The sequence below is a fragment of the Myxine glutinosa genome, chromosome 8 (genome assembly GCF_964187855.1).
Source record: "Myxine glutinosa chromosome 8, kmMyxGlut1.1, whole genome shotgun sequence".
NCBI lineage: Eukaryota > Metazoa > Chordata > Myxini > Myxiniformes > Myxinidae > Myxine > Myxine glutinosa.
The window spans coordinates 63,249,747-63,265,908 of NC_136268.1; the positions used below are offsets into that span (position 1 = coordinate 63,249,747).

Genomic DNA, 16,162 nt, shown 5'->3' on the forward strand with positions numbered 1-16,162 from the left:
GCGAGGGCAAGGAGGAACTTAACACTTGACACTTAAGCTTAGTTTGAAGTACACCCTGACCGGCGCTCACGGTGGGACGGCAAGGCAACCGGAAGGGACGAGGTTCTCCTGACCACGTGGCCCTCGATCTGGGAAGCGAGAGGCGTTCCATTAGTGGACGCGCCCCTCATGCCCGACTTTTGGGCGGCCCCGGCAGGCCGTTTGTTTTGACGTTCCGTGACAGGCCCCGCACCCCCACCTCCGGGCCGACTTTTTTTTTTAGCTCTTTTTAGCTCTCTAGCTTTTAGCTCTCTCTTTAGCTAAAAACTTCTCTCTTTTAGCTCTCTTTTAGCTTTTAACTTTTTTTTAGCTCTTTCACGAGCCTTGATTCAGTATACAAAAAAAAAAAAAAAAAAAATCCTTAATGAAATCAGGTTTTCTTCAAATTCTCATTTTTATTACTAACACATGTAGGTATGGGCTTTACTACGATTTGTTTTTCATGAGAAACTAATCTATCAATATGGTGGACACACATTTGCCTTGTTATTACAGATCTAAGTCATCGCATAGCAACAGGATTCAGCAATGATTTTTAGCACTACATTGTTAGTTATATATAGAAACAGCAATCTACTTCTCGGCACTATATGAAGCTTAACAAGCGTTACGCCTAGGTCCCCCGTCGGTGAAGTGATGTGAGTTGACAAAGTGGAAGACGCAGAAAACATGCTATGATATGATATTTTGCTCACAAGGTTCAGACATACATGGAGGCGGCCATCTTGGATTTTGACGTGGCGACCCAATTTTCAATGGCGTTCTTCCTTATGCCTAGATACACCCACACGCCAGATTAGAAGTTGGTACTTCGCTTATTTTTGAAGATATTCCGCTCACAAGGTTCAGACATACATGGCGGTGGCCATCTTGGATTTTGACGTGGCGACCCAATTTTCAATAGCGTTCTTCCTTATGCCGAGATACACCCATACACCAAATTAGACGTTGGTACTTCACTTATTTTTCAAGATATTCATCTCACAAGGTTCAGGCATACATGGCGGCGGCCATATTGGATTTTGACGTGGCGACCCAATTTTCAATAGCGTTCTTCCTTATGCCTAGATACACACACACACCAGATTAGAAGTTGGTACTTCGCATATTTTTCAAGATATTCATCTCACAAGGTTCAGACATACATGGCATCAGACATACATGGCGGCGGCCATCTTGGATTTTGACGTGGGTTGCACCCACACACCAAATTTGAATGCGGTCCTTCGCTTACGCACGCACGCATGCACGCCCGCACGCAAACACGCACGCACGCACACACGCACGCACGGACGGACGGATGGATGGACACACGGACGGAGGGGAAAGCCATAGTCCCCCTTTCGCTACGCTGTGCGACGGGGGACAATAAGGGGTGTTGCAAAACATTTTATCTTTTTTCCCCCCGAAAACCCGTTACGGTTGTGCACACATTCGGACATGACATGTGCGTGCGTATGTGCTGTATGCTTACCTTGCGTCTACATCGTCACTTTTTCTTCGCTTGTCGTTGCTGTGATGGTTTTGTCGCGGACTGAACAACGCGTCACATGTGCGTTATTCTATTCTCGGCTATTTTAACGTGCATCAAAGGAAGCATGCCTGGGGAGGGGGGGGTGGGGGTGGTGGGGGATGGTAAAATGTTTTGCAACATCTCTTATTGCTTAATCACATTAATGACGCTCACAGTCTCCGTGACACTTGCAGTACATTGTACATGCCATCCCTGCATTAACACACTTGCACCGGCACAGGCATCCTCTTTCCACTTTACAGCCATACTTAAGAAGTTCTTTGCACGATTTGGATGCTTCAGGCAGGGTTGTCCACAGAGGTTCCCACAGCTGTGAGGCCCCTTTGAACCATCCACACTCAGCGAGATCTGGTAACTCTGGATCTCGCAGTAATGCCTGCCCCCAGCAATGCCCTGCCTGATATGCTGCCCGCTTTGCGTGTTGACACAGTGCAGCTGAAGTAGGTGGAATGAACTCAATGGATCCCCCCTTTTGAGTAAATAACTCTCTACGGGCATCGTCAACACTGTTACAGCAGCTTGTCCGGTCGTACATGACGACAACAAACCGTTCAATTGTTTGCATTTGTTCTTTCAATGTCCCTTCTGAAGGAGGTACTCTACCAAGAGTTGCAAAGGCTTCTACGACATCTGTGAAAACCTTCATTGTGTTCCATGCTGTTAATTCTTTCCTTGGTTCAGAACGAATGACGTCTGATCACAACTGGTGAAGGTATGGAACATTAGCAGAGACAAAGATTTCTCTGGACCTAGGGTATGGGCAATGGTGTGTGCTGGTATGAGTTTGCAATTCCTTCCTGTGCCAAACATTACCCATATTTCACTCAGGTTCGTTTGGTTGAACATTGATATAGCCAAGACAAGAACGTCAGTGTCCACAGTACGCAACATGACTTTCTAGTATCCATTGGCAGCAGCGTCTGCTGCATGGAGTAGTAGCCTAGTGTCGGCTTCTTCGTGTGTACATGGAGAAAGGCGACTGATGTCTTCTTTTGGTGAATTCAGCAATATTGATTTGCCAAACGTAGAGATGACCTTCTTTTCAGTTTGGATTGTCACCGATTGTTGCGCTAAGAATTCAAAGAGTTCTTTCTTGTTTTCACTGACTTTGAGGAAGCCTTCCCAGTTTCCTGGGAACTTGACATTTGGTTGCACACATCGTCGTGTACCTTTTCCACGCTTCTTCCTCGTCATTGCTTTGAGACTATTTGGAATATATTCATCCCAGACAATGTCAACTCTGCTGGCTTTCATAAGCTGGGACTGAATATAGGGAAGGAAAATGCACTTGGAGTATTCATCGAAGGTTTTGGCAGGCCCTGGTCTCAACATGTTAATGACAGCGGCGCCATCTAGGAGAATGACATCAACCTCAGGAACCTGTTCCGGTGGAGTAGGGTAAGTTTCTTCAAAGCACTTGACTAGGTCAGCCTTTGTCCCTGAATGCAATTCTCCAAATTTGGACAACGATGGTGGATAACATTGATTTTCATGGCGAAAGAACTCCTCAATGTCTCCATCATGGACTTGACATGACACATACAACTGTGAGAAGAGGGCACAAGTTTTCTTCAGTGATGTAATCTGCTGCTGATCATTGGACATCAATGTAGACATAGGGCAGCTGAACAATGGCAGTCTGTTTCTCTTCAATGGGCTGAACAGAGACATAGATCTTTCGCCCAGGCGATCCTTTACAAAGCTGGTATACTGCTCCTTTCCAAGCTTTTGTATGTTGCGAACTGTCGACACTACTTCGTCTCCCACAGCATCTCTTGTATCAAGAACCAGCAGATCACTGGTTTGTTCTTTAAATGGGTTAGCCATTTCCTCGATAGTATGGCAGAGAGAACGCACTTGTTTGGCAAATGTGCTCTGCACCGACTTTACTTGTTCATGGTGTTTGATATCCGGCCCTTTGCTCTGTTTCTCCGTGATGCTTTCTATAGAGTCGTTAAATTATCTGATCACCCGTGCCATTTCTGGCCCCGCCACTATCCACCGCATTAGCTGTGATGTTTTTTCTGTAAGTCCTATAGCTCCTCCGTCGCCTTTCACGATGCAATTATTTTGCTCGTGAGCTTGATCGATGGCTATGGAAGAAAATGACTGGTGGGTCTTCTTTACGACGAAGTTTCCACTTTGAAACTGTGTTGCAACGTCAGGATGCATACTCTCAAGGTTAATCATGTCACGCAAATGAACCGGTAGCCAACGGCTGTAGTGCGGGTGATCAAGAGTGAAGAATCAGGGCATAAGCTGATCCAGAGCTTCAATGAAAATTCAAATTCAAATTCTTCAAAGAAATGAAGAACATGTGAACCGTAAGGTAAAAGTTGGTGACATCTTACATTTCTCGTCGATTTTCAAACCAATCATAGGAAATATATTCATTTATATGGTTGTATCGGTAATTTTCACCCATGGAGGCGGCCATTTTGAAAATGGCGGCCATCTTGGGAAAAAATCAGTTGGCCACATATCCAATATTGTTCAGTAGGTAAAACTCTATAACTGTGCAAAGTTTCATGATTTTCACCAAAAGTGCACAATTCTTCCACCATTCTGCAGCACTACACCTCAAATATAGAGCTTTGAACTTGATTGGCTGAATTTGAATTGTTATAAATTGGGTGTGGCAACATAACGGAACACAGCCATTGGCTTAAATATGAGTTTTTGATGTTCAAGAATATTTTATGATCAATACTGCTCATATAAATCATGACCATGTAGTAATTATATATTCTGCAAATTGCAGCCATCTTGTTGAAGTAACTATATCACCGTAATTGTTGAAAATGTGACCATGTACAAAAAGCAAATTAAACTAGATATATGCGATCACAAAGCGATCGCCAAAAGTAGGCCTACGCCAACCGGGGAAGGTTTACCCTTGGCGATCACCTGTGACTTATCCTTTGTCGGTGGTCCAATGATGGCCATATTTTTTTCAGACTACCATATGACCTTGGCCGTAAACATTTAGGGATGTATTGTAAATTAAGAAAATGTGTCCCCATCTACAGTCTATCTATGAAACATCTTGAAAATGTAAGGAAAATAATTCAAGTTATAATCAAAAAGATGTTTTTTGTTAATTAGGTCATTCTGAAAAAAGTTAGGTTAAGCACACGAAACGGTCCTGATGCAACACATCTGGTACAACAAAGCTATTATCACAGCAAACTTATGAATATGATCAGTTGCAATAAATATGTAATGACTCGTTCACACTCTAGGTGCTGATGAACAGCAAAATAACAAAATTAAAAGGATTGTTGAAACTATTCAGAAGGAAATTAACTGAAACTATTTTGAAGGAAGTGAACAATTCCTGTATCACAAAACCACGACAAAATTAAATAATTTGATTCTGGTAAATTTCTATTTTGAAACTTAGTGGTTTTCAGCAGGCCACATTGCAAAGCAAGTGCGAAATTACAAAAAAAAAGTTGTGCTCAATCCAACCCCTAAAATTTTAAATCAGATGTTTTTTGCAAGTATGTGATTGAACGCTGTGCCTTTACAGACGCATCGGTTTTCGTAAAGAGGCCATGATTGTGGAAAAAGAGCGAGCAGCGAGGATTGCCTGTCTCCCAACTCCTTCCCTTGAGCCTTTAGAGGTGATTAACAATTATTCGCTTTATAATTGCATTTTCTTATAGTTGGGCCACGTGTCATCTTTGTTTTACTCTGCCATTCATTTTATTTTGCTCAAAAGCACAATTTGTAACATTTCAACAAAAGTTCTGTCGCTCAAGCTTTTGGGTCTCACTATCTGCCATGATCTTTCCTGGGAAAGCCACATTTCCAAGCTGGCCTCCAAAGCCAGTCACCGAATGGGCATCTGCCGTCGTGCAAAGTCCTTCCTTGGCACACCTGAGCTCCTCACCACATACAAGGCTTTCATCTGCAGCTCAATGGAGTACTGTTTTCCCCTCTGGGCCGGTGCTCCTGCTTCACACCTAGCTCGGCTTCATGCTGTTGAAACCAAAGCTTTCAGAATCATTGGAATCTCCCACGATTAAGCTAACTCCGAGGGCCTTTCACTCACTCACCGCAGGCAGGTTGGTGGTCTTTCTGTCTTCTACCGACTCCTCCCCGGCCTTGCTCCCCCAGCTCTCTCTGTGCTCTGTCCCCCAAATATTCCTATAGGTCGCACCAGATCTGCCTGCAACCCTCTTATGGTTAAACTGCCAAAATCAAGACTCTCTGCTCACCTTCACTCTTTCATTCCTCTTTTCTCCCGCCTCTGGAACAAACTCCCCCACTCTCTTCAATCCCACTCCTCCCTCCAGGTCTTTAAAACAGCTGTTCACCACCATCTCTTATCTTCCCCCATGCAAAACCTTGATCTTTTCTACCTCTGCTAATTCTCCCCAGATCCACTTTTTTGAAATTCCAACTTCTTTCCTGGAAGTCCTTGCAGTGTCCATGTGTTTTATACCTCTCCCACATCCCCCCAAGCCCTCTGCCTCCCACAGATCTCTCGATGTCCCTGCTCTCAAATGTTGTGTTTGTGTCCTTCCCCCTCTCTCCCCATCTTGTCTACCGCTCCCCTTATTATGTTTTATGTGTCGGTTTGACTTTTAGTGTGATTGATGTTAGCTCTTTCATGAGCATCGATGTTGTATCCAAAAAAAAAAAAAAAAAAAATTTACAGACCAGAACTAGACGATACTCGGTAGGGCGCATACCTCCGTCAGACTGAACAGTACACGTTTTGTATCCACTGTCCACTGAGAGGCTGGATCTGGATCCTGACCTGAACCAAAATCTTATCTGCTTGTGTTGTCACATACCAAACTCATCCACCATGTTTGTCATAATCCATCGGCAATCTATTGAGATATCTTGCTGTATATAATTTTAGCCCCATCTCTCAATGTTGAAGAATCACTTGAAAAATTAGCGGATCCGGATCTTCACCAAAATATAATCGATTCGTCCTTGTCAACCAAATTTCGTCTGAAACCATCCACAACTTTGTGAGATATCCTGTTCACAGACAGACAGACAAACAGACAGGGGTGAAAACATGACATTCGTCCACCTTCGATGGCGGAGGTAGTAAACAGAGGGTGAAAGAGGTAAGGACAACAAAACACGGGGACACTTAATGATATAAATTAACAATAACATTATCTCGCCGATTATGAACAGACCAGAGTCTGCCAAGATGAGATTAGTGTCAACCAAATTTGTTCACATTGATTCGATGTTTACATTGGATACAGTTCATACAGTGATACTGTTCACTAAATTTCTTAACAGTGTGACAAATGGTCTCAAATTGACATTTTCTTACAACAATTGTCCGCTTGACTTTTGTACTTCTCCTTTATCGACTGTTTATTTCATGAAATGCTGAACTTCGAAAACAGATTATGTCCTTCATTCTTTAATGATAAATCTATGAAAAACAAATGTAGATGTGCCTACAAGTTAGCTATTTCAAATCATTTATTTGTTTGTGAAGACATTGCTGAATTGTTTGTATTTTTGTGTTCCAGGTCTACACAAAGACAACGAAGCCTGCGATCAACGTTGGCCAAAAGTTTTCTACCACTTTCCACCACCTTTTGCAACCTATTGTCGATCGAGATTTCAATCAAAAGCAGGTGTGCATTAAAGATTTGGACTTGAACAGTCTTTCCCCCTCTCCCCCTACCCCCTCACCTCCCCCCCTCCCATAACTCTTGCATACCATGGCCCGGTTGCATAAAACTGCGTTATCCTTAAAGAAAAATTTTCCTTTTTGCAAAGGTTGAGGAAATTCTTAAGAGCCGTTGCTATGCCAGGCAACCAATCAAATTATAGATGGGAATAGCTGTCCTGAAGCAAGAATACGTGATTTTACATGACGCTTGTTATATATTGCATGGGGAACATGTGCTTCCGGATAAAAGAGGATAAAATTATTATTGTGTAAAATTCATTTGATTCTCAATCACCATTTTATTTTGAACTAGGGAGGTACCCGTACTACGCACGGGTGGGGAGCCGAAAGCAAGCACATAATGCGGAAACGGTGAATGCTAAACCATGGAACCAATAAATTCCATATTCCTGTGCCACCTTCAGTCAAACGTCAGACATGCAGACTCTTTCAGGTTCGTGAAGGACTAGCACGAAAAACGTACCCGTTTGAATGGATCTATACCCAGTCAATGGCAAATCTGCATATGGCGATCCGCGAATGTCAGCGGGGGTTAGCCTTGCGGTCCCCATGACAATGTTCTCCATTTTGCCCTATTTTCTGCATCTCTCCTTGTTAACCCCCTTGCCCGCATTTCTTCTTCGACCATGTTTAGCCAAGTCTTTCTCGGTCTTCCCCGTCCTCTACTTCCTTCTACATTCATTTCCATCACTCTTTTCAACCAGTCACTTTCATCCTTCCTCAACACATGACCAAACCATCTCAACCTCTTTCTCTTTACAGCATCCATCACAGGCTCTATTCCCATCATCTTTCGCAATTAATCATTTGTCTTCCTCTCTCTCAACGATACTCCACACATCCACCGAACCATTCGCATTTCCACCCTTTCCAGCCTTCGTTGCTGCTCTACGTTCATTACCCATGTCTCACTCCCATAAATCATAACACTTCTCACACATGCAGCATACACCTTTCCCTTCAGCTTCAATGACACTCCCCTCCTCGTCAGCACGCCACTCAGTTCCCGAAACTTCTTCCATGCACATCTCACTCGAGCAACCGTTGCCGAGTCTGATCCACCTTCTCCATTCAGCATGTCTCCAAGGTAACAAAATGTTTTCACACCTTCCAGCTTCACGCCATCTCCAAGATCCAACTCAACATTTCCTCCATCTGCAGCTCCCTCTGTGCACACCTTACACTTGAATGTAGCTGCCACACTGGTTAATGACCCTCTCAAACCACTACATTTTTGATGAACCCACTCAGCACACATTGTACATTGAATGGAATTCACTCCGACACCCTTCCTGCACACAGCACACGGCCACTTCCCAGTTCTTTCCACCTCACCACATGCTTTGCCACTTGCCATCACCTTCGTTTTTCCGATATTCACCTTCAGATCTTTTGTCTCCATACATTCCTTCCACGTGTTCATCTTTTCCTTCAGTCCATCCATACTTTCTGCAATCAACACAAGATCATCTGCATACATACAACAACTCCCACGGTAAACCCTCCTTTACGTTCTGAGCCAGCACCTCCATCACAGCTACAAATAGTAGTGGACTTAGTACCGACCCCTGATGCACTTCCGCCTTCACCTCAAACTCACCACTGTTCCCGTCCTTCGTCCTTACAGTTGTGCGCGCTCTTTTGTACATCATCATGCCAATCATAAATTGATACTATTAGTATAACAAAATACTGTGTTAAATGACGATTGTATTGAGATATTATCAAACCATCTCATTATTGTCATGTGTTCACTTCCGGATTTGGGGCAGGTTTGTATCAAGTCAATTTCAAAATTATAATTTTATTGAGGAACTTGTGAAACCTCTACCTACCTTACAATGTCCGCTGGGACCCCAAAATGTTCCACAGAAGGTTTGGCGGGGCTAACCCCAAAACTGAGGGAGTAGTTTGGGGACAGACAGACACTCCCGTTTTGTAATATTGATATGTAATATGACACCCCATGTATGTAGCCTGGTGTTGGCTTAGCGGTTAGGGTGCCGGCTTGGGATCCGAGGATCCCGAGTTCGAATCCCGGTCGATCGCTAAATTAACGCCAGGGGGTTGACTCAGCCTGTCTGGCATCATTCCGAGGTCGGCAAATTGAGTACCAGCTTGCTGGGATGAATGATCCCGGTGTGTACCCCGGTTTAGAATATGTACACCGTATCCCTGCGCATCGTAACAACGTGACCAAGGGTTGGCGTCATGAAGGGCATCCGGCCATAAAAAAAACATTGCCTCAAACAGGGAACCATGATTGTCATGGGGCCCGCAAGGCTAACCCCCACTCTAGCGGGGAAAATGGCCTTAAAACGATCATTCATTCATTCATTCAATATGACACCCCATATATACAAATCCTATGGAAGACAAAGACATTATACTTCATTGTGTACTTTCAAATGAATTGCAAGGATATGCTATATTGGTATTCTGATCCGTTCAGTATACTAACACCAGCTCTTCCATGAGCCTCGACTATGTATACAAATAAAGGCTGAAAAGTGTTACTTTTGGCCATCTTACTATAATTCACCAAATGTCCGTCTGTCCGTTCGAAGGTACCGCAAAAACGGCTTAACCGATCGCAACGATATTTTGGGTGGGTATTCCTGGGACCCCTGGGAGTAAAATAGGCTATATTGTTTTTCCAAGTTTTCCAATTTTCCAGTTTTTCCAAATACGATGCAATAATATTTGCTGATATGAACAGTGATGTGGCTTTTATTGAAATTCTACAAATGCTGTTTAGATTTTGATGACAATTATGAACCTGCCGCGAATGCAGAAGTGGACAGATGACGGCAATGCGCGGGTTTGATAATATCCAAATACAACCGTCATTCAATCGTAATATTAAATCGTTAAACCTTAATCGTGTTAATCGTTTTGTTAAAGTATCAATTGATGATTGGAATTGAGTGAATACAATTACGATTTTGAATTCGTAATTGTATTCACCCAACCGTATGGAACTTCACACCAGGATTTAAATATTTGTTTATGTCACGAATGTTGTTAAAAGTTTATTTTTTATATTAATGTTATTTAATTTGTGATTGGAGTTATGCTGTTTGGAATGAAAAAAGAGATATCGAGTTCAAGTGAATGACGAAATGCCATGGCGGTTTCTACTTTCTAAACGTGAATTCGCGGATCACCATATACAGATTCGCCATTGACTGGGTATGGAACAAACGTACAAACGTTGGCAAACAAACGGGTACGTTTTTCATGGAAGTCCTTCACGAACTTGCTGTCCATGTCTGACGTGTGACTGAAGGTGCTACAAGAATGTGGAATTTATTGGTTTCATGCTTTAGCATTCGCCGTTTCTGCATTGTCTGTTTGCTTCTGGCCTCCCATCCATGCATAGCTAACTAGTCTAATGTAATCTAACAACCACCCTCGTCAATCCTAATTTTTTTATTGTAGTCTGAAGTGCTGATTTTTGTTGTATAGTTACACAATTCCATACTTTCAAGGCCCTGCAATGATTGAGGTCACACTTGTGCTGCAGGGATTTGCTTTTGAAGCAGCTGCAGAAGAGACCCAGCGTCTTGCAAGTTTGAACCTCGATGAACAGAATAGACACTTGGAGCAGCTTCAGAAGGCTCGTTTGCGTGGATCTGTTGCCCTACGCCGGGAAAACCTGCTTCATGTACAGGCATTATTTCTCTACATTGATGTTTAAGACTGCCCTGATTAATTTCAAGTTCTGTTGTGTGAGCACATCGTGAAATCTATGCCTTGGCAGTAAAAAACAAAGTTTTTTTTTTTTTAAATGTCTCAAGATTCAACGAGGAGTTAACTTACCAAAGTAGGAGGCTCTATATATTGACAGAGGGGCAGAGGATATGGATAGAACAAATACAATACAATGGATAGAATAGATCATAATTATGTATGTGTGTATGTATATAAAGTACGGTAAACCCTTAAATATTGTGGGGGTTACGTTCCTGGAAAATGCCGCGATATTCAAAACTGATAATTAAAAAACAATTTCTTATGGGAATAATGGGGTTAGGTTGTTGGGTTTTCGAGAAAATATAGAGGAAGGTTGGCGGCGGCCAAAAATATACACATCACAATTTAAATAAACATGTAAAATAAATATAAATCAGATTTGCGATGAAGTGTCCTCCTGCTGCTTTGAAGCAGATTAAACGTGGCCCTTGTTTTCTGTAATTTGTCTAAATCCATCTCCCACCTCTCTCTCGCCCTCTCCCTTTCTCTCCACGGTCTTCACAGAGAGTTGGTACCGCCGATGCAGCTCACATACTCTTTGAGAAGGACGCCATGGGGTCTTTTACGTCCACCAACTAATGCCAGCAGACAGGACGTCCAGTTTAACGTCCATCCTTAACGTCTCCCCTTCGCTCCCACCTCTTGTTCATATGTGTGTTGTACCGTCCACCAAACAGTGATGACTCCATATACATCTCGCTGTCTGATAATATCGACCAACTTCTGTCTACTCATCCTAACTCTCTCTTCCTCATATGTGGTGATTTCAATTGTCACCATGCCAGTTGGCTGGGTGTGGGTACCTCTCTCACCAGCCATGGCTCCTCAGCAAAGGACTTCTGCGACTCACTGGGACTGACACAATCTGTCAATTTCCCGACCCGGATCTCAGTCAACGGAGCATCTTCTCTTCTGGACTTGGTTATGACTAACTTCCCTGAAAATGTCTGCTGCTCTTCTTCTGCTCCAATCGGCTCATCTGATCATGTGCTTGTTAAAGTGGACATCTCTCTGACCATTCTCAGGGAGCCTCCTCAGCGTCGACGAGTCTGGCATTTCACTCAGGCCAACTGGCACGGTCTTCAAGCAGCCATCAATCATCTGGACTGGTCTCCCATCTCTACCACCTCTGACATCAACTCATCCTGGGAATTCTTCCAAAGTAAATTGCTCTCTCTCATGCACAGATTTATCCCATCTCGTCTTCAGTTGTCATACCCTTCCTCCCGTCCATGGTACACGGAATCTTGTGGTGAGGCTGTTGCCCAGAAACAACTTGCCTTCGTCTCCTGGAAAGCAAATCCAACGGAAGGAAATCTCATTTCCTTTCACAAAGCCCGAAACAAGTGTGTGTCCACCCTCAGGAGAGCCAGGAAACAATATCTCTCCGTTCTCAAGACCGAACTCTCTTATCTGTCTCCCTCTTCCAAATCCTGGTGGCGTCTGGTCAAATCTGTTTCTGGTGTTTGTTCCCCCTCCACCCCCTCCCTTACCTCAAATGGCTACACAGCTGACTCCGCACGTGAAAAAGCTGAATGCCTCAACTCTGTGTTTGCCTCTAAATCTTGTGTCCAAAACCCATCCCTCTCTGTACCCACCGTACCCAGTCGTACCCAGCTGCTCCTGGACTCCGTGTCCTTTCCTCCTGACAAGGTGGAAAAGTTTCTGTCAACCCTCGACTCTGATTCTGCAACTGGACCTGACGGCATCAGCCCACGGGTCCTAAAATCCTGTTCTTCCGCTCTTTCACTCCCTCTCTCTGTTCTCTTCACCCTCTCTTTTGCTCAAGGTCAACTGCCATCTGCTTGGAAATCAGTCAACATCACCGCTTTGCACAAAAAAGGTGCAAAAACAGATCCTAGCAACCACAGACCAATCAGCCTTCTCCCAATTATCAGCAAAGTCATGGAATCCATCATTGCTTCGGATATGAAATCTTTCCTCTTCTCCAATGGCTTGATCTCTGATCATCAATTTGGTTTCAGACCAGGTCACTCTACTCTGGACATGCTGCTTCTGCTGTCTCAACAATGGATGGAGGTCCTCAATGCCAAACAGGAAATTAGAGCTGTCTCCCTCGACATATCACGTGCCTTCGATACGGTCTGGCACCCCACTCTGCTCACCAAACTCTCCTCCTTTGGTATCCATGGAAATCTCCACGCATGGCTGGCGGACTTCCTCTCTCGTCGTAGTCAAAGTGTGGCCCTGAATGGGTTTCTCTCATCTCCTCTTCCTGTTCAGGCTGGAGTTCCCCAAGGCAGTGTTCTGGGCCCTGTGCTTTTTCTGGTCTTCATCAATGATCTCTCTGACTCTCTTGAAAATCCTCTCTATCGCTTTGCTGATGACTCCACTCTCTGCCGCTCCATTCCTCATCCCTCAGATCGGCAGTCTGCAGCCTCCTCACTCTCTGCAGACCTGGACAAAATCACAGACTGGGCAAACAAGTGGAACATGTCTTTCAATCCTGACAAATCTCACACTCTTACGATGTCTCTCCGAAAAGACCGACTGGACAACCCTCCCATCTACTTTCTGAATAATCCTCTCCAATAAGTTCTGTCACTCAAGCTTTTGGGTCTCACTATCTGCCATGATCTTTCCTGGGAAAACCACATTTCCAAGCTGGCCTCCAAAGCCAGTCGCCGACTGGGCATCCTCCGTCGTGCGAAGTCCTTCCTTGGCACACCTGAGCTCCTCACCACATACAAGGCTTTCATCCGAAGCTCAATGGAATACTTCTCTCCCCTCTGGGCTGGTGCTCCTGCCTCACACCTAGCTCGTCTTCACGCTGTTGAAACCAAAGCGTTCAGAATCATTGGAATCTCCCGCGATGACGCTATCTCCGAGGGCCTTTCACTTACTCACCGCAGGCAGGTTGGTGGTCTTTCCGTCTTCTACCGACTCCTCTCCGGCCTTGCTCCCCCAGCTCTCTCTGGGCTCTGTCCCCCAAATATTCCTGCAGGTCGCACAAGATCTGCCTGCAACCCTCTTTTGGTTAAACTGCCAAAATCAAGACTCTCTGCTCACCTTCACTCCTTCATTCCTCTTTTCTCCCGCCTCTGGAACAAACTCCCTCACTCTCTTCAATCCCACTCCTCCCTCCAGGTCTTTAAAACGGCTGTTCACCACCATCTCTTATCTTCCCCCATCCAAAACCTTGATCTTTTCTACCCCCGCTATTTTCACCCCAAATCCACTTTTTTGAGGTGCCGACTTCTTTCCTGGAAGTCCTTTGTGTCCTTGCGTTTTATACCTATCCTTCCTCCCCCCAGGCCCTCTGCCTCCCACACATCTCCCGATGTCCCTGCCCTCAAATGTTGTGTTTGTGTGCTTCCTCCCCTTCTCTCCCCATCTTGTCGACCGCTCCCATTTTTATATACTTTGTTTACTTGTTTGTTTGATTTGTTTGTTTGATAAATGTTAGCTCTTTCACGAGCCTCGACTCTGTATACAAAAAAAAAAAAAAAAAAATCCGAGAGCAGCACACACATTGATGAATCACCCTGCCTGTGAAACACCAGGATGACAGTTTACAGCTGTATCGGGATTAGCACCCAGGCGAGACAACTTAGAGGTGACGTCTGCGTACCTCTAGGCTATCCTGCCAGCGTCAATACCCCCACCATTACTCCCATATTACCATGATATTTTGAATCGTTTCCTTTTGTAATCTGATGATGTTTATTTTATAAATTGCTCTGCAGCTTCGAAACCCACAATTAATAAAATAAAGGCACTCTTGCCTTGACCAAGCTTATCCAAAACCTCCACTTTGATTCAAAGATATCACTCTCCTCAACCTTTTTGCTCTTGGTTCACCACTTCACACTATGCGCTTCAGCAGCATTATTAATGGAGCACGAGAAACAACAAAAGGCTTAGGGTGGGAGATGAACGCAGCTCAAAAACTGCGATTGGTCGAAATTGAACCCTGCGATAACTAAATCGGCACAAAGAGGTTGCCCGTTATTTGTCAAAATCTACGATATTCGAACCCGCGATATTTAAGGGTTTACTGTACAGTGTACACACTACACCGTACATACATATTCATACATATGTATAGGGCAGAGACAACATTTGTTTTTGCATAATATGTAAAGTCTCTGCTGATGGAAGGGCCTGAGATGGCTGCGTTTCTACTTGAAAGAGTGGATGAGTAGCAGGACTGGAGTACCACAGATTGGAGATTGATTATATTTGCAATATGTTTTGTTGATTAATGTGTTTGGCTTGTTTGAGGGCAGTATCTACAAACCCAAGGTTCTTTGATCGATCGTTGTCCAACTGGCAGTTGGTCTTGGTTCATTGAAAGGATAAACCTAAAGCAACATAAATCTTAATAAATGTAAAGCACTATGCAAAGCAAAATATGGCTCTTTTCTTTGCTCTCTCTGCTTACAAACTTGGCTCACAAACATTCCTGTAAGGCCCTCTCTCTAGAAAATATTCTTAAATATGAGATTTCATGTCTTCATTGTGCCAGAAACTGCTCTTTACTCTGAGATGGCTCCATATGTGGAAACACCCGAACATCCACAATCTTTCACAGGCTGTAAAATATAACTTCAACATTAACACTTGTCACCTTCTTGCTCTCATCTATGCTTACAATTGGCTTTTAACCTCAACAAAAAAGTCCTATATACTAAACAATTTGTTCCATGTCAAATCATAGCTGTACGAGTGTTAACAATGCATCAAAACACAATACGCCGCCATGTTTCAGCATATAAGCCGATACTTTTTTACACGGAAATCCAGGCCTCGACTTGTATTCATGAAATCGACTTATTTATGGTTTAAGACATTCAATTGTATAAATAAATCAATAAAAATTGCTAAGTGTGATATTTCTGAAATGAATTGTATAATTGTTAACTCAAAACACACTACAGCAAGTTTCCACAATGTTGTGGATGCATTCCTAGAACGGGTGACGTTGAGCAAACCAAGATATTCCCATGGACGTTATGGTATAATTTGGGGGATGCGTTCCCAGGGTACATATTGGTGCCAAATATTAAACAAATCGATAAAGAACAAATGAAATATGCAAATGGACAATTGAATGAACAGTTACAGGGGTACTCACCAAAATGTAAGGGTACTCACCATCATTTTGATATTGCTTGTCGGGACGGGAG

The 16,162-nt window shown here is 43.7% G+C and overlaps 1 protein-coding gene across 4 annotated transcripts in view; it reads left to right on the top strand.

Annotated features, from left to right (window-relative positions):
- Positions 1 to 16,162, top strand: part of CEP295 (centrosomal protein 295) — a 115,018-nt gene that overhangs the window by 70,573 nt on the left and 28,283 nt on the right. For all 4 annotated transcript variants that reach the window (XM_068124560.2, XM_078783333.1, XM_078783335.1 and 1 more), the window contains exons 5-7: positions 5,106 to 5,199; positions 7,090 to 7,197; positions 10,783 to 10,923. In XM_068124560.2, coding sequence (XP_067980661.2) covers positions 5,106 to 5,199; positions 7,090 to 7,197; positions 10,783 to 10,923 — 343 coding nt within the window. The remainder of the gene's footprint in view (positions 1 to 5,105; positions 5,200 to 7,089; positions 7,198 to 10,782; positions 10,924 to 16,162) is intronic.